The 24396-nt window shown below is 36.9% G+C and overlaps 1 protein-coding gene across 1 annotated transcript in view; it reads right to left on the bottom strand.

Annotated features, from left to right (window-relative positions):
* The window catches only part of ADGRG6 (adhesion G protein-coupled receptor G6), a 136688-nt gene that overhangs the window by 56084 nt on the left and 56208 nt on the right, over window positions 1–24396 (bottom strand). The window contains exons 3-6 of the mRNA XM_029943244.1: window positions 17222–17563; window positions 14387–15010; window positions 5404–5472; window positions 3064–3147 (exon numbers count right to left, since the gene is read on the bottom strand). Coding sequence (XP_029799104.1) covers window positions 3064–3147; window positions 5404–5472; window positions 14387–15010; window positions 17222–17563 — 1119 coding nt within the window. The remainder of the gene's footprint in view (window positions 1–3063; window positions 3148–5403; window positions 5473–14386; window positions 15011–17221; window positions 17564–24396) is intronic.

The raw sequence follows: 24396 nt of genomic DNA, 5'->3' as shown, positions 1-24396 counted from the left end.
AGCGTTTGAAATATGACTGGGGTCCTGCTCATCCCACACACATGATTTCTTTAGATAACAAGAATATAAAACTAGATTGATTGTCCAATCTATACATATATCCAGAGAATTAATTTTTTTATTTGAGAAGTTAAATTATGTTAAGAAACTAGAAGCAGTGATACAATGTATACCTGTAAGCTAGTTGTAGGACAATAATAAGGACTAACAGAGTTAATTCCTTGCTTTGGCTACTTGTGTTGACCCCACAAAATTTAATATCCAGGGGCACTGGAGCGACACTTCAAGCACAGAAGATAAGATTTGATATGCAAATAATAACTGGCTCAAAAGCTTTCCTTAAGAATGCAATGTACAGGGTGCCTGGGTGGCTCAGTCGGTTGAGCATTCAGCTTCGGCTCAGGTCATGATCTCATGGTTCATGGGTTCGAGCCCCGCATCAGGCTCTGTGCTGACAGCTAGCTCAGAGCCTGGAGCCCGTCTTTGGATTCTATGTCTCCCTCTCTCTCTGACCCTCCCCTGCTCATGCTGTATTTCACTTTCTCAAAAAGTAAATGAAACGTTAAAAAAAATTTTTTTAATGCAATGTAAAAGCCACAAAAGTTATTTGTGGGACAATGCCTTGATTATCCATTACAGACTGAAATATCTGTTTATGAAAAGTAACAAAGATTTTCCTAGTATATCATCTGGAGTATCAGATAAAAGTCCTATTGAAAATAACTTGGAACTTTACACAGGAACATTTCACAAAGTCTAGGAAAACACATTTCTTTGATACACTGAAGTATGTCTAACTGTCAAACAATCTCGATCCCTACCCCCTCCCTACACCAGCATATCAACATTGATGGACTGAGTAAAACTCCTCGATAGTCTGGCCTTTGAAAGACTGGATAAGATAGATTGACGACAAATTTGATAGTTGTACCTATCTTTCTTACAGTGAACAAAATAGAATTCTCTAATATATCAGATCACAATAAGCCTGAGAATGTTTACTGTATCCTTTCCCGAGGAATAACAGAAGTGTATCTGGAGTTGCTGACAGTGTGTGAAAGATTTAGATAGTCCAGGCCATGACCTTAAATCCCATTTATTCACAAGGTGAACAAGTAATTCTCTTTCCAATTATTTCTAACTTGACCACATCAAAGAAAAAAGTAATTGGATTACAGTCTGCCTCTAACACTTTGTTACTTTCCCTTTTTAAAAAGATAGTGAAGGCTTCAAGCATAGAGATATGAGAAAACAACAGGAGATGGGGAGAATTTAATAATGTTGTTTAACTGTATTCATCTTCATTTTTCATTTCTATTTTACAACAAACAATACCAGTTTTACAAGAGCAGTATCAATTTTTCCATATTAACTCAAATGTTTAAGTAAAACTATGAGTCAATTTAGGGAAAAAAACTATTAAATCAATAGTTTGGGTGGCTAAAAATGTGGTAAAAATTGTTCAGATGGAACACACAGATTGGAGTACACAATTTTGAGAATATTTCTACCACATGATGACTTCTGAATATTTTTAAATGCTAGGATTGCATTTTTTAGGTTTCTTCCTCTAATGTAGTCAAGTCAAACCATTTTAACTGATTCTAACATTTGCTTGCTTTGTTGAGACCCCATTGAAGGTTGTGACGCAGGGAGCGATGGCCGAACAAGGCTCTCTTCAAGAATGTCAGAAATGACATGATTGAGGGAATACAGCTCTACTCTACCAAGTCAGGACTCTGAAGCGTCATATAAACGTTCTTGGGCAGCAGAGGATGTGCCAGTCCTGGAGGGAGAATGCTACAGAGGCTCTTTGTATGAACACACAAAGAGCGAAATACTCAGAATTATAATATTCCCATCTACTGGCTGGAGTCCCCGTGAAATATGCATTGGAAACTTCAGCTGTTGCTGCTTTTTCCTGGGGGTTGCTGGAATGTCGGCCCATCATAAATCTCCTTGGTGTGACCACCAGAATAACCGTAAACACTTCCCTGAATCGGTGTCTTTATAACCCTAGTGAAATTTATATCTATGTTTCATGTAAAATATTCCATACTTCCAACTTAAATGTCCTTACAGAGGAAGTTGGTATAACCCCCGAAGCCAAAGAAAAAATTAACTATGTGGGTTTCTTTTCTCTGGGTTTTGTTCCCTGTGATATACTGCAGATGTTTTGGCCTCACAAGCGAAAGGACTGGGGTTGAGAAAATTCCTTTGTTTCTAATAGCTCATATTTGAGAATATTACTGTATTCAGGGCAACGTTGTGGTCACCTGAGTGGAATTTCTCTTTTCTAGAAGAAACTTAAATCATTTACTCTGAATTACCAAAAGACTATGTGGTCCATACAGGTAGCAGACTAAATAATAACTCCAGTTACCTGGCATTTTCCCTGCTCATGTCTTATATCCTATTAACTGCCATATTTGCAAATTGCAAATACTATACATAGTAAAGTATATACGGGGGGAACAAAAGTCAAGACGTATTGGCATTTAGCTGGCGTTTTGTCGGCGAAAAATGGACTTAGTTGATACGAAATCACATTCTAACCATTATTCTTCAACAAATAAAAAAAGACAACAACATAGTACCTATAAATTGATCTAAATGTCATGAATGCTTAAACATAAAAGTTTGTTTCAGTGAGAAATTACATCACCAGCATTAGGTTTTGTAGAATTATAAAATTTTTTAAAAAGAATTATGAAGAGAATAATCTGACAAAGTACCAGGAACATTTTTTTCAGGTATTTCATATAAAGCAAATTAGTTACTTTTAATTAAATGCCTTTCTCTTAGAGCTTCCTTGGACAGCGATGTTAGCCAAAGGTGTGTGTGTAGTACTGGAAATGTGGTCAATCCACCGGTCATTAGAAAAAGGAACTCAAGGGAGTCAAGTGATACGGATTTATTTTACTAACCTTGCAAATGTACGCATGTACCCAATGATTCCGAAAACAGAAATTTTGTTTGAACCTTAGATACTCCCATTCTTAGAGTACAATTTTTTTCATCACATCAGACATACTACAAATATAAAAGGTAATGAGTTCTTACCATTCCTTTGTTTATCGATTCTATTAGTAACAGGCATGTTAGTGGTGACAATGGGTGGTGTAGTACTAGCAGAGTCTACAGTAGCTGGTAACAAAGATAAGAGAGATGTAATTTTGCAAGGAGCACATGACAGTTAATATGGATGAGCAATCTATAATTAATAACTAATGCTGGAAAATATAGAGAGGAGGAATAGAAACCATTTCTTGCTACTTACTACAACAGACTCTAGGGTTATCATAATTCATAAAATGAAGCAATGCTTTCTATGATACATTAAGAATCACTTCATATGGCCTTTGGTTTCATAATGTGCAGGAGTCTGGAGCTGACACAAAGGAATAGGAGATAGAATGTCTAGATTCTAGACCCAGATCTGCCATTAACAGGTTGATGATCACGTAGTAATTTACTTACTACATCTTTCTAGGACTCTATTTCCTAAGTTTGTAAAAAAAACAAAACAAAAACAAAACAGGTTGCAGAAGACAGTCTCTACCGCACCTATCAGCTTTCTAAACTAAGTTAGTCTTCTTGATATGCTGAGGCTAGAGAAGTAAAGTCTCAGAAGAAAATATGTATCTCCTTGAGAAGATAAATGTAAACAAAGAGAATGAAATGTATAGACTATATAGAATCTAAATGTATAGAATCAATCATTTACAGACCCCCGTAACTCTACTAAACGTTAATGGACAAAACAAATTTCATAAGGACACACGGTAGAGAAGAGCCATTTTCAAGGCATTATGTCATCGCTTTGCTTTTTATACTATTAAAATTTCCAAGATTAAACCTTTATGTAGTGCTTTAATAGCTTTCTAAGGGATTCTGAAAGAGTTATATAAGTAGTAAAGTAATTATATACATCATTTCCCTTTAGCTTATCTTAGAAGTATGCTTTTATTAGATGTACATTCATATGTACAATGACCATTTCTTACGTATCTCAATTTTTAAACAACTACCTAAATTTAAAACATTTAAGAGATTATGTATTAAGTGATTAAATGACTATGATTACCTTCTGAAAGCTAAACTCTTTGACTCAAGATACATATCCTTAACTAAAATGATTTTCCATTTCAAAATAATAAATAATACTTAAAAATGTTAAGTATTTAATTTTTAAATTTTGGGCAATCAGTTATTTATCTTAGTGCAAAATACTTCAATGAATATGAAAATGCTTTTTGGTCATTTAGGACATGAGGGGGAAAGTACTGGGCATTTGGTCTTTGACTCAGGAGTCAGTCCTACAGATATCTAAGATTAAAAGAAAAGAAAATGTAAACCCTTCAGATCTTGAACTAAGCAAAATTAATGTTTCTTTCTATTTCATATAATTATTTTAAAACTACACTGTCTGTGGAAACCACATAATGACTTTATTTTCATAAATCATTCATCAGTAATAATATCAAGAAGTAATGTATCAGAAAAGAAGCAAAGATAATACTGAATTACATCCCTTCTCCCTGACTACTCTACCCTCACACTGGAACCACAAAAGAGAGCTTAAGTTTTGATCCATTTAGAAGCCCTTCTGTAACCTGTGTCTCTTTCATACTGTGATCCTCTTTTAAATAAGAGGTCCAGCTTTTGCAAAGGCATTGTCATGATTCTTAATGTGGTACATAGAACATGCTATGTCATAAAGAAATATTTAATAGAATAAATGGATGAAAATGGGTCATGAGTAATTAGGAGGAGCAATGATAAAATTAAAGCAAAATATTTATATTATTTCAAAGCCTATGTGACTTTAATTATATATTATTAGCATGCAAACTATTTAGTAATAATATATAATTGGAATACTAGCATAATATAGTCACTGTGTATTATAATAATAGAGTTACATTAATATTAGTTTAATATAATTATTTTATCTTAATATTTAAGTTATATTATATGCCATAAATTGCTTTATAATCTTGTCATAAGCTTAATGGAATATTTAACTTAATCATCCCCCTGTTTGTCACACATGAATGCTTTTTCAAAATATTGCATGACTATATTTATACAGGACCTTTGCAATACTCTTGAGAATAAAAAGAGGAAAAAATGAAACAAATCCCTGTTTAATAGCATGTAATCATTCACATTTAAAAAACCCCATGCTTTATGGAAATACGGTCATCCAGTGTGTGAATGCATTCTTTCTCTGCAGTGTATGTACTGTGCACCCACTCAACTAAGAGCCAGAAATTCTTCTGTTTTGCTGGATTTTGGCTTCTCAAGTGAAAATTAAGATAATAATCAAAATAACTTTAACCACATTATCCAAAATAGCAAGTAGGAAACAGAGGCCAGAGGGCAACGCTGGGTCCCTACCTTGGCAGAGGGTCCCCAAATCTGCACAGTTGGCTAGTTCTGCAGCCGGGTGTGGGATCAGGTAGGAACCTTGATCAACACAAAAGGATGACACAGTTATCGAAATTTAGGATTTAATGACATTATTCAAGAAAAAAAAATCCACACATCTTCTGGTTGGTATACTAGGAGCAGACCTAGAAGACTCCAGCAATGATACTCCAACATCAAGAAAGTCTCTTAAGCTTGGAGTCTTCATTTCCACAAAAGTAAAATCACGTTACTGAAATTTCCCTCGAAATCTTTAACTCCACTTACTAGCTGTTCAGATGGAAGGAAGAGAAGTGTACTGCCCATTAGAGTTTGTGTAAAAATTCCAGAGCCTTTTCTTAAAATAAATTATAAAGCTCTGGTAGAAATTCATGTAAATAAAGGAATACAAACATCAAAGGTAAGTTTCAAAAGTGACTTTGGATATTATTAATATTCATAAAATGAATGTTTCTGATTCACAGGCACCAGCATATGCTTTTTGCTATTCCAAAAATATGTTTCCGTGACTTCAAATTGGTTTGTCTTTTCATTTCAAACTTTTTTTTTACTGACGCATCCTCAGCAAGAAACAAGTTTAGAGCTGATTTTCTAGTAGGTGAAATGGATTTCTTCTATTGCACTAAATCTCCCTCTGACAGTTAGCAGACTTTTACCAACAAGTTGAAACTGTTCCCGATGGGCTAAACCTATCACAAAGCATCCCCACTATGCATAAAGACAGAAGATAAAAATATTCACATATATAAACACACATACACATATTTAATTTTAAGAGGCCATTTCTATAATAGTGATTCTATTCTAATGTTTAAACATTTTCCAAACTCTTATGGGAACAGTATGTGAAGACACAGCAGGTACATAAACTAACAAAATCTGTCTAATTAGGTAAATGATGGACTTAAGCAGAAAGCATCCCACCAGTGTAGCAGCATCTCATGAATCGCAGTATCTTCATTCTTCACTGTCTCAGGCACCTGGCCCAATGAAGGAATGTTACTCCAGAAAGACCTACTCAGGGGCGCCTGGGTGGCTCAGTCAGCTAAGTGTCAGACTCTTCATTTTGGCTTAGGTCATGATCTCATATTTTGTAAGTTTGAGACCCACATCAGGCTCCACATTGTAGAGTCTGCTCTCGCTCTCTCTCTCTCTCTCTCTCTCTCTCTCTCTCTCTCTCCTCTCTGCCCTTCCTGTGCACTCTCTCTCAAAATAAATAACTTTAAAAAAAAGTACAGGCTGGTCTGTGATGTTACCTGGCAAGAAGCCCTCATCATAGACATTTACATATTCATTCAATAAAATTTAATCACTGTTTATGTGTGAGGCACACAGGCTAGAATAATGCTTTAAGACAAGGTCACTGCTCTCAGAGAGACATATATGGGATCTAGATTTACATTTCTCTGAATGCTGTATATGAAGTGCTCAGTGGCTCAAAAGAGGGCATGCCCAGCAGTTTCGAGAGAAGGGTGAACAGAAGATCCATTACAAAGCAGAATACCTGTGAGGAATATCAGGAGTGACTACACTGATGTGGGGACAAGTGACTAGAGATGGCTATTGCTAGCAGACAGAATTAATGAAACACATACCAGGACAGCAGTGAAAAATTCTGGGAACCAGGTGACATGGCATTACCGGATTGAAGAAGGAATGATCAGATAAATAGGTAATAGATACTTATGGTGGGCCTTATGGAATGCTGGCCCCATGAGTGGTGGGGCTCAGTCTTCCATTGGTGTATCCCACACACATGCTAAGTGGGAACTCAAGCTTTACTGACTAAATTTTTTTAGATGCATTATCAATGATCGTTAACATTTTGAACGCTTTCTTAAAGGAAACTAAGTGAGAAAACTAGATTTAAATTTGAAGCCACTTTTGAGCCTCCATGACCAGGTAAATGAGAAGATACAATCAGAATAATTAATATTAATAATAATTCAGACTTTATATGAGGAGGGCAAGAAAGAAATGGATACAAGACATCTGAAGACAGAATGTACAGTATATGGTAACTAATTGGAGGAGAAGGAGAGAGACTAGAGAATATTTTTCTGGTTTCCAGCCTGAGAAATTGGTACATAATGATCTCATAAAAAGAAAGAGGAAATACTAAAAGAGAAGTAAGCTTAGGGAGGGGCGGAAAGAACAGCAAGTCCAGTAATGAGAACTGAGGTGTCTGTGTGACATCTGCATACACCTGCAGGTGGACACATTTTTGTTGAGAGGTCTAGCCAAGAAATTATGTCATAGAATCTATAGATGTGTCTGGGATGACTCAGGCTAGAGGGTAGATTCGATGGAATCATAGATATTCCTATATTTAGGTACCACATTATTTAAAACGTAAAAGAGCTCTAAATTTGAGAAGTAAAAATAGTTCTTGTAGAAGGTGGTTTTATAGAAGTTTCATAGACGGTGTGTCCATATCAAGCATACCAGAAAGGTCAAGAATGATTAAGATGGAGAAGATATTTAACTTTGCATTGGAATTCTGGTAGTGACTGTACAGGAATTCGTTTCAGTAGCATGGGAATGATGAACTCATGACCACCATTTGAGAAGTGAATGCAAAAAGAGGAAGGTTGGCTATGAAAGGAAGGAGAGAGAGGGAGAGACTGAAAGCTTAGACAAATGGACTAAGGGAAAAGGGCATCTGAGGAGGCAGAAGTTGAGGCTTGTCTTTGTTAGGACTGAGGTAGGATTTTACCGTCAATGTTTTCTGTCCACTATTCTTTCTCATCACACTTAACTTCTGCCCCCTTCTCGCAGAGCCTTTCTTCTCTGTTCAGTACTTATATTTTAGTGAGAAACTGCTGAAAATTAAAAGTCTTTGAACCTTTAAAACTCAAAATGAAAAAATGTCAGCCACCAGGACATGAGAGGGAGAGAAAGAGAGAGAGAGAGAGAGAGAGAGAGAGAGAGAGAGAGAGAGAGACACCCTTGAATGGAGTTCCTGTGTTCCTCAAATTACACATAATGTTGGCAGTCAAAGGTTCCTTAGGCCACTTCTGGCACTGATACAATATCTCTGGAAGACAAAGAGAGATAAGGAGACAGTGTTGTGGGAAAGAAGTTTCTAGGCTAACTACACTGCAGTATATTGAAGGGCTTAGTGGTAGAAATAAGAAAAGAAAATCAGAAGAGTTATGATTCGGAGCAAGATATTTAACAATTTTCTTTAACATTTCCTCAGTTCCACTGTATGGGAACAAGTACAAGTTCCAATATGTGATATTCTTGTCATGGAAAATGGTAACATTTCCCAGTATTTAAACTGATCAGTTGTTCTTTTTTGGGTACCTACAGTTTAGCAAATTGATACTGTATAATTAAATACTCAGTAAACACTGCTTTATGACAATTCAGTGTGGCAATAGAAATTAAATTTGAAGACCAAATTGTGTGAGTACAAGTGACAAATTTAAACAGAAGGAAATTATACTGCTAAATGAAAGCTTCCATGACAAATATACCAAATTACATAAACAAATAAATAAAATATAAAAAGTGCACACAAACTTTTTATTCCCACTCGGTTCTATTTTCAGCACAATTGCATAAAAAATTTTACTCTCGTGACTGATTTTCCTAGGTGGACATATTTACAGGCCAGATTGTTAAGGCAAAAGAACTGATTCTCATTCCTGGATAATGATATAATTAGTATCAAGGAATTATCTTCAAAATGTGACCTATGTGTGTTCACTGATGTTTGTGGATACCACACAGGTTTTTTTTAAGGGTATTTACTTAATACTAACTGTAACGTTTAGAGCCAAATTTCCTTGGGGGGGGGGTGGAAATGTAATCACTGGAAATAAACAGGTGACGAAAAGCTTTAAAACTGTTAATCTTTCTTCTCTATCTCTTGTTCTTCCCAAATCCTGCACTGAGAGGAGTCACTATTTACACAAGTTGTGGCAAAAAAGACGGATCCACAGCTAACTGCTCATCTTACATTCTACAGAATGATAATCCAAGTAATAGCAGCACGAAATCCTCACAGTGAGTCCCAATATTGAGAAAAAAATAATAATTGCTTGCAATTCCCTCTTTGTAGGATTTCTAAATCAAATTTTACAATTTTTCATAAATATATTTACAACAGTATTATTTCTGGAAGCCATTTATGCTCATCAAGAGTTTGGACATCTTCAAAGAATAAAGTCCTTTGTAAAGATAAAGTAATTTTATCTTTATTTTATTATTTAAAAAATAATTCAGTTATCTAAAAATGCTACACTCCATCATTTTCTTTAGGGATTAAAGGAAGACGCCAACAGTGACTCAGAATTTTATGGCCGTAAAAATTGAAAACAAAAGGGTAGGAATCCAAGAATTGATGAAACCTTGGTAATTAAGCACAAAATTTTGGAAATGAAAACAAAAATCAGTACGAATCCAAATATTTCTAGGAAAGAATAACTACAAAGTTGAGTACTTTGAATCGTGTCTTATCTCTACATCCACAAGCAGTTAATAAATGGAAGTGGTTAATAAGTGCTTATTAACTAAATGTACTTTGTTTGAACTTAGACTATCCACTGAGTGATACTGTACCACTCCTCAGGAAAGAGCAATCATGAGTAAAGTAAATAAAACTAGTATAGAAGTCACTGTCTGTTCTTTGTGCAAGTTGATGGACATCAGCCAGCATCTAAACTTGAATCATAATGCAGGCAAATACTTGCCGTTATAATTAAAGAGTCCACTAGGAAAACTGTCTCTCCATGGAGGTCATAAAACTGAATATGCTTAATAAAATTGTTCTACAGAAAAGAATGATGCTATAAAATGAAAAAGAATTACTGCTAAATAAAGCATTTCTTTCTGGGAAAGGTTGACAAGATTAACTGTGTTAAAAAAATTCTTAATAAAGTATAATATAATTCCCCAACTAGGCTTAGGATAGTGTAGGAAAACAAAAAAAAGTCTAATTCTGAAATTATTGAAACATTAATAATATGCTGATTGTACTAAGGCTATTTACTATTTGAAACAAATGACAGGATATTTAAATGTTAGATTGAATCAGTTCTGTTTTACCATCATATTTTCATGTTATAATTTACTCAGCAATAGAACTTTGGAAAATCTATTCATTCCTCTACCACAAGTTGATTCTGGAATTGAAAGTCATACTTAATAATATTGTCAGTCAAATGGAATGTCAGGCATGAAATTTTATTTTCCCATTGGTTACTGTACTGATCATCGGTTTTTGGAAATTACTGTTACCATAAAGAGCAAGCCAAAATGTTCCAGAAAAAAAAATAAGGTTAAAATGTTAATAGAGCAAACTTTTTTTATTTGTTGAAGTTCTGCATAGCTAGCAAGCTTAGATACCATCTCTGTGACAGGTATTTCCTGTCAGTTAATAAGTGACTTGGGTTCTTCAACTCCCAAAGCTGATGACTGAGCAGCAGGAAACTCCCTCTCCCGTTATGGCTCCTGAAACACAGCCCAGGATATCTGAGTCCACGGAATGGGGTGTTTGCATCATCATGGAATGTCAAGAAGACTACCATAAAAAATAAAGGAATTCAAATACACAGACTCTGTAACTTGTGCTACTTTTTCAATGAAGTCATTTTGAAAACGTACAGATGGCTAAGTTACCGAAGCATGTGTTCGATGCGTTCCAGTGATCCTAAGCCTTGGGAAAGGAGTTTTAAAGACAGTGTTGAAGAACATCCAGATATGAATCCTGGGGAAGGGAGACAGGAGATGTGCATTTTAGCCCACCAACTGTCATGGCCACTTTTTTTTTTTTTAATTTTCAGTTTCCTGCCTTATATTAAGTGAAGACACTGGCCTAAGGTGGCCTTCCCAAACAGAAATGCCTACCGGGGCCAGAAGGCAATCTAAAGATGGAAGGGGGTTGGAGTGGGAAGAATATGGAGAATGGTAAGGGCTGAGAAACCTCTTCTCCCTACAGGAAGGGGACACCGCCTCGCCCAGCTGTGTTGGCCAGGTAGCAATACTAACTCAGACTTCATTTCTTGTTTGCCAAAGAATCCAAAAATTTATCTTTATTTCAAGTCTAATTTTTTAATGTTGGTAATAAATCATCATTTAAAAGCATTGTGTGGAACAAATACAAATAAATGAAAACAAATAAATGCCACTGCCATCATCAAAGTCCAAGGGCTAAATGAGCCCACAAGTAGGTTTAACTACATCTGGCCCAGGAGATCTAGTAGGTCTTTTCCAGTGTCATCCAAAGTATGTGCTTCCAAAACTTGGACCCTCATGATTCTCTGGACTAGTTTCAAGGATGGACAAAGTTTCTCTTAAAAGACCAGACAGCAAAAATTTTAGGACGGTGGGCCATGTTTCTGTCTCTCACAATCACCAACTCTGCAACTGTGGCACAGAGGCAGCCTTAAATAATACAACACCTCCTAGGGATGGATGGCTGTGTTGCAATAAAACTTTATTCACAAAAACTGGTGGCCTACCATAGGCCTTCCTAGTTTGCCAACCTCTGGTCTAAAGGATTTCTTAGAGGTGTTTAGGAATCCATGTATATCCTTCACATTTTATCATATTAATATGTCCAAGAAGTGACACTGGAAAGAAATATTATTAATTTTGCTTAAAACAAATACAGTGTTCATACCCTGGAAAGCTAGTGTTTTCCCACAGGTCATACCTAAACCTTCATACTCCTCATCCAGGTAAGTAGCTCAATTTACTCTAGTATGGTCATCTTCTAGTGCTGCATATTCCAAAAGACGGTCTAGTTTATACTTGTAGAGAGCACAGCTCAAACACCAAAGTTTCGGAGTTCACTTCCGGGCTTGGCCACTAATTAATTAACACTTCACAAATTACTTAATTTCTTTGTGTCTCGTATTTCTCGCCTGCCAAAGGGGGTTAGTAATAAAACCCACATCATGGTATCTTTGTTGTAGAAAACAGTTAATATGTGTAAAGGCCTTAAAACAGTACGTAGAACATATTATGTATTAAATAGTCAAATTAAGCATATAACTTAAGTATTAGCAATTATTAAGATACCTACTCAAATTGCTATTTGGTTGCCACAGTCTTCAAATATTACTCCATAGGAAAGCAACTACCAAATGATCTGTATTATGACTTTTTAATAATGGCCAAGGCTATGGTGAAAACAGGCTCCTAGAGTAAAGATAATCACTCTGGATGAAGGAAGATGATCACTGCCCTCTCACTGCTCACCATCCCACACCAAACACGCACACTTGATCTCAATTCCCTCACCGAGTGAAAGACTTCTCAGGAGTCCCTGAACATCCTACGTAGCCAACCAGACTGCAGGGACGCTGGGGCGCACCACCAGCTCTTACAGTCTTCTGCAGTCATCTTCTGGAACACGGTTGTGGTTACCCTCTGTCCAAAAACCCACGAGGAAATACCTCTCAAATAACATCGCTTAATAGCCTCCCACTATTTGCAGATGCACCATGGACCACATGGAGCTCTGACTGACTGACACTGAGGGTTAGGGGACAAGAATTCCCCAGAGCAGAAGGATACACACAGGTCAGAACTGGAAAGGTGGTCCCAGGTCTTCAAATGGGTTCCACTTAGTTCAAAGTATCAGGAATGAATTTTGATGAAAATCCCTTCCCAAGTCACATGAGAATTACTTTTAACATTAGACCCTTTCTTTGCTCTTTTTTTTTTAATTTTCTTTTATGTTTATTTCTGAGAGAGAGAGAGAAACAGAGAGAGACCGAACCCAAGCAGGGCAGGGGCAGACAGAGAGGGAGACACAGAATCTGAAGCAGGCTCCAGGCTCTGAGCTGTCAGCATAGAGCTGATGCGGGGCTCCATCTCGTGAACTGCGAGATCATGACCTGAGCTGAAGTCAGACGCCCAACAGACTGAGCCACCCAGATGTGCCCTTTCCTCTTTTAAGTAAAGTTATCTCTGTGACTAAAAAGTATCTATTATCAACAATTTAGTCATATGACATTTAAAAGTGATAATGAAACGTCTACTTTTGTATTTTAATCTGTCTTAAAATAATGATTTCTAAAATTAACTTCTGCACATAAAGAATGTTTGATTGAAGTCTAATTTAATATAATGTTGCTATAGGATTATCTTCCTAAATAGTTTGCATTTAGCTACTTCCAGTAATATACATTTAAAGTCTCTCAAAGAGCAACCATAAAGAGAAAGAGACAACAAATGCTCATTTTTAAATAGAGAAAAAAAGCTCAGAGAAAAAAATTGATAATTACTGATTATCAAAGATCTTTCCATAAAATGGACAGCTTTGGTATTTTGTCCTGGTTGACTAAAGAGCACTCTTTTAGGTGGTGGTCGTTTATTTAAATAAGGTAATAGACATTTCATAAAGATAAACTTATTGTATCATCTTTGTGATTAAAAACAATCCCTTATTAATTTCTTTGTTTCGATCTCGGTTTTAACATTTTTATTTGAGGCATCATAGTTACAACTTTTGTTACGTCAGTGATAAACAGTATTACCTTTTATGACATAAATAAAACTTTAATATGGTAGGACCAAAAGCTTTGATTGAATAAATATGGTTTATAATCAAATATATGCTATGTATGGCTGAGCATATAACATTTTAGAAATTAAAAGGCTCCGGGGTGCCTGGGTGGCTCAGTCGATTAAGTGTCCAACTTCCACTCAGGTCACGATCTCGCAGTCCGTGAGGTTGAGCCCTGTGTCGGGCTCTGTGCTGACAGCTCAGACCCTGGAGCCTGATTCAGATTCTGTGTCTCCTTGTCTCTCTGCCCCTCCCCCGCTCAACTCTGTCTCTCAAAATAAATAAACATTAAAAAAAATTTTTTAATTAAAAACTTCATTAATGACTACTACATATATATACATATGTGTGTGTGTGCATGTATGATTTCTTGTTGACCAACATGCATAGAACAAGGCTTTAATAAAGGGTGAATATGCCCAGACTTACCACAGCTTAGGTTGCTCTCGGCTTTCAGAGCTAGGGTTGGGATATTCCAGAAGTCATTCTGCCAGTCGACCACATTCCCTTTCACGTTACAGCTGAGGTTGGAGAGGATTTGGGGATTCATGGTAAAATTCCAAAGTCGGAAGTTATAAATGTCCCCTTTGAGAGAGGCAATTTCATTGTGACTGGAGCCTAACAACAATTTCCCATTTCCAGGAATCACTTTATTAAGGGCAGCATCGCAGAAAGCTACTTCATAGTTTCTCTTGAAATTGACACCAACAGAGCCCAGAGAATTATTCCACATGATGCAGAGCTGCTCAAAGCTCTCTGTGAAAATGTCTTCTTTATCCTTGACACGTAGCAAACCGTTTAGGTCACATTTTGAGCCCAAAATAGAAAGAAAGTAGCCACCGTTGGCCTTTCCAAAACTGAGTAACTGTGCGGAGGATGCATTGGAGTAGGAGAAGGCTATCCATTCGTGGTCTTCCTTGCCCATTTTGGTTGCTTCAAAACAGAGAGTGAAAGCGCTGAGCTCTGGAATAGAGACACTTTTGGCAACAGACACCAGATAACTGTCTAGTGTGTGGGGTAAAATGACCTTCTGGTTCCTTAAGGACACAGCAACTAGGACAAAACATAACAACAGATAAAATGCATTAACTTCAAATATGAACTAATGAGATGCAAAACATCTGATATGCCCTCCCAACCCCCACCACTCTGGACGGACTGACTTCGGCCCTATCACATCTCCTTCATGACTATCAGCAACCCATTACCTCCTATCAGGAATAATACTATGTGATGCCATCCACATTAACTCTAGTCATGATGGGATGTCACACCAAAGCTTCTGAGTTATAGCCAACCAAGTTGATAAGTATCTTTGTTTACCCCTGAACTGAAAAAAAAAAATACCCTCAAAAACCCAAATTAAAAAAACTACTGTTTCAGGAAAGCTCTGTTTATACATTAAGATTTTCAAAACTATGTTAGTTTTCAAATAATTTCTAAACATAATAGCTAATAGTTCTATTTTTCATTAACAAAACTGCCTTTTACTCTTGCCAAACCCTCCTCTGCTACCCTCTCCCCTTCAGAGAATTTCCTCCACCACCAGGCTATTTCAAGAGCAAAGCTAAAGATAATTCTATTAAGGAGAAGCAGTCTAGTAAAAACGTAAATATAAAAATGGAAGTTTTAGCTATATTTCTTTTAACAGCTGGGCATTTGAGCTCCTTTGTGAGGGACAACAAGGAGCAGAGGGAAAGAGGGTTAAAAGCAACTTCCAATCCCAGCTCTTCCACAAAATGCAGTGTGACTTTGGGCATGTTACTTCACCTCCCTCTATCTTTGTCTCCTCATCAATAAAATGAAGAACACACCTATTGCGCACGAGGTCAATAGGAATTAAATAATTTAATAACTGGAAAGCACTAGAACAGTGCCTGCTATCATCAGTATAGAGCTAGGATCGATTACTAATGTTACTGATTACTGACACAGATTACTATGATCATCTGCATAATATGTTCAAAATAAAATGCGTTAGCCTAGTCCTTCTGTGACACATGTGCATTATTAAGTAATATGACGGGTTTTACCCTCTGTTAATATAATAGACACTGTGAAACATGTACTGGTTTGAGAGGGAAGGAGCTCTCCTCAAAAACTCTCTTTAACGCTGGCTTCGCAGGAATGCTAGTTTGAATGTATTTTAACATACAACAAGAATAAATCTACAGTAAAGGCATCAGTTTCATGCAATACTCTAGTAAAAACTACATGATGGAATTTAATAGAATCGTGGATTTTAGTCTCCTTTTTAAATATAAAGCACTTTACAGGTCTATTTACCCAAAGGAACACTTCTGTAATATGAACCCAGTAAACTACATGTATTGTTAAAAGTGCTGGAAGGAAATATGTGCATCGACGTTTTATTAGTGGTTATGGCTGGATGATAGATGTATGGATAATTCTAACTTGCTTATTTTTTATTTTCTAATTTCCTGTAGTATTTTATAATTTTTAAAACATTATTTGAAAAACTAAAGCACATGTTTTCCAACTAACCAAACACACATCTAATGTGAATCACAAACAGTAAATAACTCTACCACCAAAATCACAAGTTTATAATAATGAGGGTCGGTCATTTTCATAGCGGTGCCTTTCTTTTTTGTTTCTTTCTTTTATACATGATATCTACTTAAGAAGCTAGTCTTGAAGCCTGGGTTTTCCATAAGCAAAGAGAGGATTTAGGGAGACCAAGATTATTCAATGTTATAATATGCCAGAAGCCAGAAATATATTAGATAGAAATATAGTTTTCCTTTCATTAGAAATTTTTAAGGGGTTTTCTTCAGGCTATGTTGTTTATGAGTTTAAGTTATAAATAGCTGTTTTTATTTTAATTTACATGCTAATTTTTCTATTTGTTCTGTAGCATAGTTCCTTAAAAGGGCAACATCTTAAAAGCCTAAAATAAAATGATTTCTGAATAGTAACATTTAAAATGTTCAGTGATGTTAGAATTGCAGCTTTTAATTATTAGCTGTGGAATATCTACCATATCTTCCAAGCAGCCTTTAAATGTTCTACATATAAACAATATAAAAGAACTCAGCTCTACTGTAACCAGATTTTGGATCTGGTAACTATATATTGCTAATGAGAATGCTCAAGAATATTAACAGATTTTTGCCCTTAAATTCTAATCCTAATCATTCACATTCACATAAAAGAGCATAACTCTTGTCTTCTGGTCCGTGTGTTTATTGTAGAACCTGTTAAATGAAAGCAGAAGGTTGGCGTCGTCTTTGGTTTACATACCTCTGATGTAGCTGGCATTGAAGCCTTTCTTCTGGATGCTGAAGTCACTGGAGAAGGACACATGCATCTCATTCGCACTGGAGTTAAACGATAGGCCTTTGGCAGTTGCTCCACAAAATTTAGTCTGGCTCTCTCCATTATCAAGGAATAAGGAGTCATAGATGCAATTGGGAGCTTCTTCAATGTCAAAGTCATTAAACGTTATCTGAATGATGTAGCCGGTGGGGGCTCGCAGGGTCCACATGCAAGCCTGGCTATTCGGGTAGTCATTTGGATAGCACGGAGAAGTAAATGTCCCCGAAGGGCTGGATAGGACGACTCTGCAGTTGGCACAGCTCCACGCTGTTGGCCAGACAAGAGAGACAGAGAGAAGGGTGGGGATCAGACACATACAATAAACCAAGAATACCACACACTGGGGACAATCAAATAGTAAACATTTGAAAATACCAAAATAAAACCATAAAAAATAAAAACAGAATGAAGCCATCTCAAGGAGACAAAAAGGAAAAGCAAGAGAGGAACAAAAAGTAAAAGAATAATACAAAGTTTTAGAACAATGATTCTTAAACTTGGGCGGGAGAGGGTCATATAACTCTAAGAATCTGATAAAAGTTACAGGAACTCTTGCTAGTAAAATGCATGAATGCCACTGTACTCTTTGAGGGAGTGTGTGAGGTCTCAGGAGGCACCAATGAATCCATTTTTCCCAAAGGTTCACTGGCCCAGGTTAAGAATTTCTACGCTAGAGAATAACTGAACCAGGGTGAAGAGAGTTATAGAAACATTAAGGTGGAAGTCAATATTATAACCATGGATATAAGGGAAGATAAATACTTGGGCAATGTATGTTTAAAGAGAAAGCTACCAGTAAATAAACAAACAAGTTATCTTCAGATCGTGCGTTTTTCTAAAGTTCAAATAAATAGCATCGCCTTGCCTGTGTGGAATATTTACAGTTTTGAAAATACTTTAATCACTTATTTCATTTGTTCATTATAGTTGTTATATATATACTGTGTGATTATCTCTCATTCAGTCAGTGAATAATAATTGAGTGCCTGTTACGTGGTGCTATTCTTAATAGTATAGATTAGTCAACAAGAAAGACAAAGTATATGCCAGAATGACTCTTACACTTCAGTTGTGGGCCCAAATAAATAATATAATTGCAGATGGTAACAGGAGGTAGGAAGAAAAGTAAAGCAATCAATTATTTCTCAATTATTAGCTACCCAGGCCCTAATCACTGGTTTCTGGAACCAGAAACCAGGGTCTACTGTCTTTCTATGTAGTCATGCTTTTGCAATTAATACTCATGTTTCTTTCAATAGTTGTATAAATGTAGACAGTAGTTTCATTTATTCAATATTCTGGATAAATACAGTGCCATAAAACTGACACATACACTTTCAAAGAGTAAAATACTTTGACCGTGTTAGTGGAAATCACTCTAACTGTATTGTATTCTTCCTTCTTTTACTGAGTTGAGTAAAATAAATATGCCATTACTTTTCTTGAACATGGTAGTTACTACAAATACTACTTACTCTTCCATGATTTAGTGAAAGAAGTAAGGACTTATCAGATATACTACACTGCTCAAGTTAGGTTTTTCTTTTTTCCTTCCCCTGTGGCCACCTTGTGCTATGTGCCATATTCTTGACAACTCTGCTCCCTTATCAATTCTCTCTAACTTGTCCTCCCTCTGCTTTGCCTCCCTAGGTCTCCATTGTCTTGTACAGGGTTGAAGACAGAGGAAAATGATTTATGAGCACCAAGTGTTGGCCAAATGCCTTCTCTCATCCATCCCTGGACCACCACATTTGTCTCCTCTGTAGCTCTAACCAGAGAAGTTGTATTATTTCCACTTATGACATCGTTTGCTCATTGTCTGTTTCTCTAAGCCCAACGAGCAGAGTATGAACTGTTCTACTCACCACCTTACTCCTCAGGACCTCACAGCATCCCTGGTACATGGAAGACTTTCAATAAAATTTGTTAAATTTATGAATAAATGAGTGATCTAAATCAACGGAAACATGTCTCAATTAAAGAAGGGTGAAGTATGATAGAAGCCAAACAAAGTCTAAGTCGGAAAAAGACAGCGTGCATGAACTTTGGAATATCTCTTTGGGTGGGGCTTTAGGGCTCCTTCTTCCAATTATTTCACTCACAGTATGGGACTGAGAACACTGGGCCTGACACTTTAGCTTCCTGTTACTTTACCTTGGGCTTAAGAGAGAAAAGTAATCCTAATAAATTAACAGTTTTGTATCCAGTAAAAGGCACCAAAGATTAAAAAAGGAAAAGAGAAAAGAAAATAAGATGCAATCTTTATGTCATCTCAACCTGAATGAAGCAACAGCATTTTTCCAAAATAAAATGCCATCCACTACACCCAAAACCCAACCAATGTTCATGACTTCCTTTAGCCTGATGTATACATTTTTTTGTCAAATTCTTCTCTAAGAGGGGAATGAAAGGTATAGGAAAATTCAATCTGACCACCTGAACCCTGTAATCTCGAACAAGTTAATCTCTTTGTGCCTCCGTTTCACTATCTTCACACGACCTTCACACAACAATAAGGCACCCACTTCCCAAGGTTATTGAAACAATTAGATAGGTTAATATTGGGGGGGTCCGGGGAGCCACACAGTTAGCACTATATAAGTGCTGGCTATTATTAATCATTATTATAACACAAAATCTGTGCATCAATAATTTAAGAGAGACAAAACAGCACTCCACTTTAATAGAATCTCTTTTTCCCTTAGGCACTCTTTAGGAAGAAAAAGAAAAATGGAAGACACCCATCATATCCATTTAACCATTTAAAGCATTCTTCTATATGATTTTCATCTATAGTTGCTGGATAGCATTCAGAGAGAGTACTATTAAATAGCGATTATTTTAGCTGGATGAAAAATCATTTAAGCTAGATGTATTACCATCATGTTAATCACATTTATAGATAACTTTACAGTAAAGGGCTTTCACATATATTATTTGATTTGACAACATAGCAACCCTGGGAATTAGTACCCCCTCCATCTTCAGATGAAGCAAATAAGGCCGACACAGATTATATAGCATGCCCAGAGTTACAATCTAATAAGAGGACCAAGATTCAAACCAGCTCTTCTGAATGTAAGTCTAGTGTTTTCCTAGGGGAAAAAAGTTTTCACAACTAAACAAAAGATAGCAAAGTGGTGAGCTCAAGTACTATATTGAGACAATGTTTTCTAATGGGCAATTTTTTAAACATAGTGTAATCACTCTGATATCAATATATTTTAAGAAACAAATTTTGAAATATTTTAGTAAAGAACACTAGATAGTCTAACATACAGTGATTTAAATTTGCTCATTTAGAGCAATCATATGTCATGATTAATCGATTCCTATACAATAAGCTAGTTCATTGAGAAATTAACTAGTTCTCTCAGGGTTCCTGGGTGGCTCAGTCAGTTAAGCGTCTGACTCTTGATTTCAGCTCAGACCATGATTTCATGGTTCATGGGACTGAGCCTAGCACTGGGCTCTGTGCTGACAGTGCTGAGCGGGCATGGGATTTCTCTCTCTCTCCCTTTCTCTGCCCCTCCCCTGCTCATGCTCTCTCTCTCCCTCTCTGTTTCTCAAAATAAACATTAAAAAAAAGAAATTAATTAGTTCTCTCTTAAAGGCACAGCTATTTAAGGGGCACTTGGGTGGCTCAGTCAGTTACATGGCCAGCTTCGCTCAGGTCACAATCTCACAGTTCCTGGGTTCGAGCCCCGTATTAGGCTCTGTGCTTGACAGCTCAGAGCCTGGAGCCTGCTTCAGATTCTGTGTCTCCCTCTCTCTCTGCCCCTCCTCTGCTTGGCTCTATCTCTCTCTGTCTCTCAAAAATAAATAAACGTTAGAAAAATTTTTTGAAGGCACAGCTACTTAAAATGATGGCTCCTGAAGTAGCCACTGAATAAAGTCTTGACAAAACCGGAGTTGACATATTTTCTAAACAATACTCAAAATATCTGGTTTAAATGGTTTTCAAAGACAGACACAGTAACATATTCACACCTATAAATTTATATAAGCAATGTTTCTGAGTAATCTAAACAACAAACCAAACCACCCCTAGCTCTTGCCTATATCTGCGAATGCTTAGCAATAATTTGCTCATGCTTATATCACAGAACTTTATTCTTCAAAGAAACTCCAATTTAAGATTGAAAACCTCCCAGTCCTGCCAAATCCTATTTCAATTTATAAAGGACATTTAAATCCAGATTTAATAATCGTTATCTTTGGGTTTTTGTTGTTGTTTTTTATCTCGGGGATTTGGAAACTTACCCCACCCACACTTCAAATATTTGCCTGTAAATCAAATAGTATGTTCTTTAAAATCTAAGGCCGGAGTATCTGGTTCCAAAAGATAAATCAAAAAGAAATCCATCTTAGCTGCTTTTAACCCAGATCTGTAGTTGGGATACCTGGTTTTCCTATACTGTGTTAAGTGGTGAACAAAATGCATGCATTAAATTATATCTTATTTTTACTTGAATGTGTATAGAACTGTCACTGATGAATTTGCTGGGAAACCTAGCTGGTGAAAATCATCTCCAGAAAATGATCCTTAAGTCACCTGTTCAGTCTACATCCATGCAAAGTCATTGTTTGAATTATCTATGTGAATAAATTACATTCTAATGAATAAAGTTTATTAGTTGCTTAAAAAGGTGTAAAATATTTAGTAGCCATGGTGATTTCTAAAGACTATTTGTAAAGGCCGACCACTGGGAGAGAATTCCTGGATCATTTCTAATGCCTCACTCTTCACAAAGCCGGGAAGAGCCACAGAGGATTTCTCCAGATCAAGTAAAACGCTGCCAGATGTAACATCGCTAAAATGTCAAATAGAAATAATACTTCAGATGCTGGCATGTATTAGTCAACTGATAATATATAAAACTATATATAATATAGAGTCATCAAAGTGAAGTGTTTAAATTTAAGTGATTTCAGGCCTCTATGCATATTTTTTCAGGGCGGCAAAGAATCTGAAGGCAGTCTGGCCGTGACATCTGCGTTTCTGTTAATGTGCCACACTTGGCAAGCTTCCCCCCACCCCTCACCACTCCTCTGCAAACTCTACACTCAGAGACAGCATTTCTGTGTAGGGGAGGATCCCTCCTAAACCAGAGTTACACTGGCCATTCCAATCTACTGTGGGAATTTCCAGCAGCCAAGCATGGATGGATATCAATTCATTCCCAAAGTCCTCCTAAAATCCTGATTTCCCCAGAGTTAACCAGAAAATGGTTTGATTTCCCACTGCCATGTTTCAGCCTCAAACATTCTTTGGAGGCATCACGCATATGAAGCTATCACAATGACTTATACATTAGTACAAAAGGGCACCATTTTACCTGAATCAGTTAAGGGTGATGTCGTTATTAACAAGAAGTTGAAAGTTCCTTGATGAAGCACCATTAAGCTTGACACCTTTTGAATCTCCAAGGAGATTCACATGCACCACACTTTCGGATACATTTCTATCTTCTACAAATTTGTTAATGTGTAAACTCCAAGGCTTGCCTTTCCATGACCACTGGAGCATAATAACATTCCATACGTAACTGTAAGAGGTAATAATACTTTCCGATCCAAATGAGTGAGCTGATGGAAATGCTTCCGGATTCACTTGATTATGTAGCTGTACCTCCCTTGCAAGAGGATTAAACACACAAGCACAAGCACATGCACACACACCCACGCACATTTTCATGGGAAACTGTTCTCTCTTAATCAGTAGTTGAATCCTTCTCTAAGTGTTAAAAAAACAAACAAACAACTAAAGGCAATGCATAATTTGAAACAACCTAAAGCTGCAGGGCCCATCATTTAATCTACATTTCCTGGTTAGTATGTTTAAGTCTCTTATCCCCTTCCATATTCCTGCACTGCAAACCCAACTCTATTAATCCAGCCATTGACTGTCTTCCTCCCTAATACATAGGCGTCTGAACACTGCTGAAAAGAATCTACAGCATTGTTCAGATTAGTTATATTATAGAGGCTTCCAATTTTATCTCACTCACCCTCTTCAACATTTGATGCCTCTGAACACCACTAGATTCTTAAGTCTCTTCACTGATAGTTCCTACCTTCTCCTCATTCTCCCCCTGCCCTTCTCTCAGCCCTCTCTGAGCAGGCTCCCCACTCTAACTGCCCTCACAATCTTTTCTCTTTCAAGTATGATCCTCAGACCCACAGTTTCAGCATCACTGGAGTTTGTCAGACACACAGAATCAACCTACAAAACGAAATCTATATTTTAACAAGATATTCTGCTGATTCATAAGGAAATTAAGATCTGAGAGGTACTCCCTTAAATAACAACATACTATAGAAGCTAGTCACAATCCCCTTGCATGCACTTTCTCCCAAAAAGATCTGCCCCTCCCACATCTCATGCAGTCATATTGGCCGCCCCAGGGAAGGACCCCCGACCTGAAGGGAACCAAAATGTTGGGCTCAGCTACTCAGTCAGATTCTCCCTCTTAAAAAGTGAAGTGAGAGACACAGATAATTTTTTCAGAGAATGATGAAAAATAGAATGCCAATGTTACATAAGCTCAAAGGCAGCGGCTACCTTGCCCACTTGCAAACAAAGGACACTGACGGACATAGAAAAGACAGAGAACAGAGGTGAAAGAAAATCAGAACTTCGAGAAACACAGAGACTTTAATTTTCGATATTCCGTGTCCAGAAATCAATGAAAGAGCTGTTCTTTGTGGCCTTTCACTGAATTCCATGACAAGAACTCACACCTACCATCTCATGTCTCTTCGTCCCGCTTGAGTAGATTTCTGTTCCTTACAACCAAGTATGACTCAAGGCAGTACTTTACTGGGCTCTCCTCTCCCTTCAGATTTTCTGTCTCTACACGCATTCTCTCTAAATGATCTCATCCAAACCCAGGCCTTCATTATGTCCAAATGCTGATGACATGCATGTCCTATGAAGCACCACACCCACACTTGTGAATGTCAACTCAATGTCTCCACTTGAAGATCCCACAGATCCCTCAATTCAAACCCCCTCCCTCAAATGATTTGCTTTTATCCACTTTCTAGCTGTTACTAGCATGAGAAACATCCAAACTAGAACTCTGAATATCCTCTGT

This window comes from Suricata suricatta, chromosome 7 (genome assembly GCF_006229205.1).
Source record: "Suricata suricatta isolate VVHF042 chromosome 7, meerkat_22Aug2017_6uvM2_HiC, whole genome shotgun sequence".
Classification (NCBI taxonomy): Eukaryota; Metazoa; Chordata; class Mammalia; order Carnivora; family Herpestidae; genus Suricata; species Suricata suricatta.
Note: the sequence above shows the minus strand (reverse complement) of the source record. Positions and strands in the feature narration are given on the sequence as shown.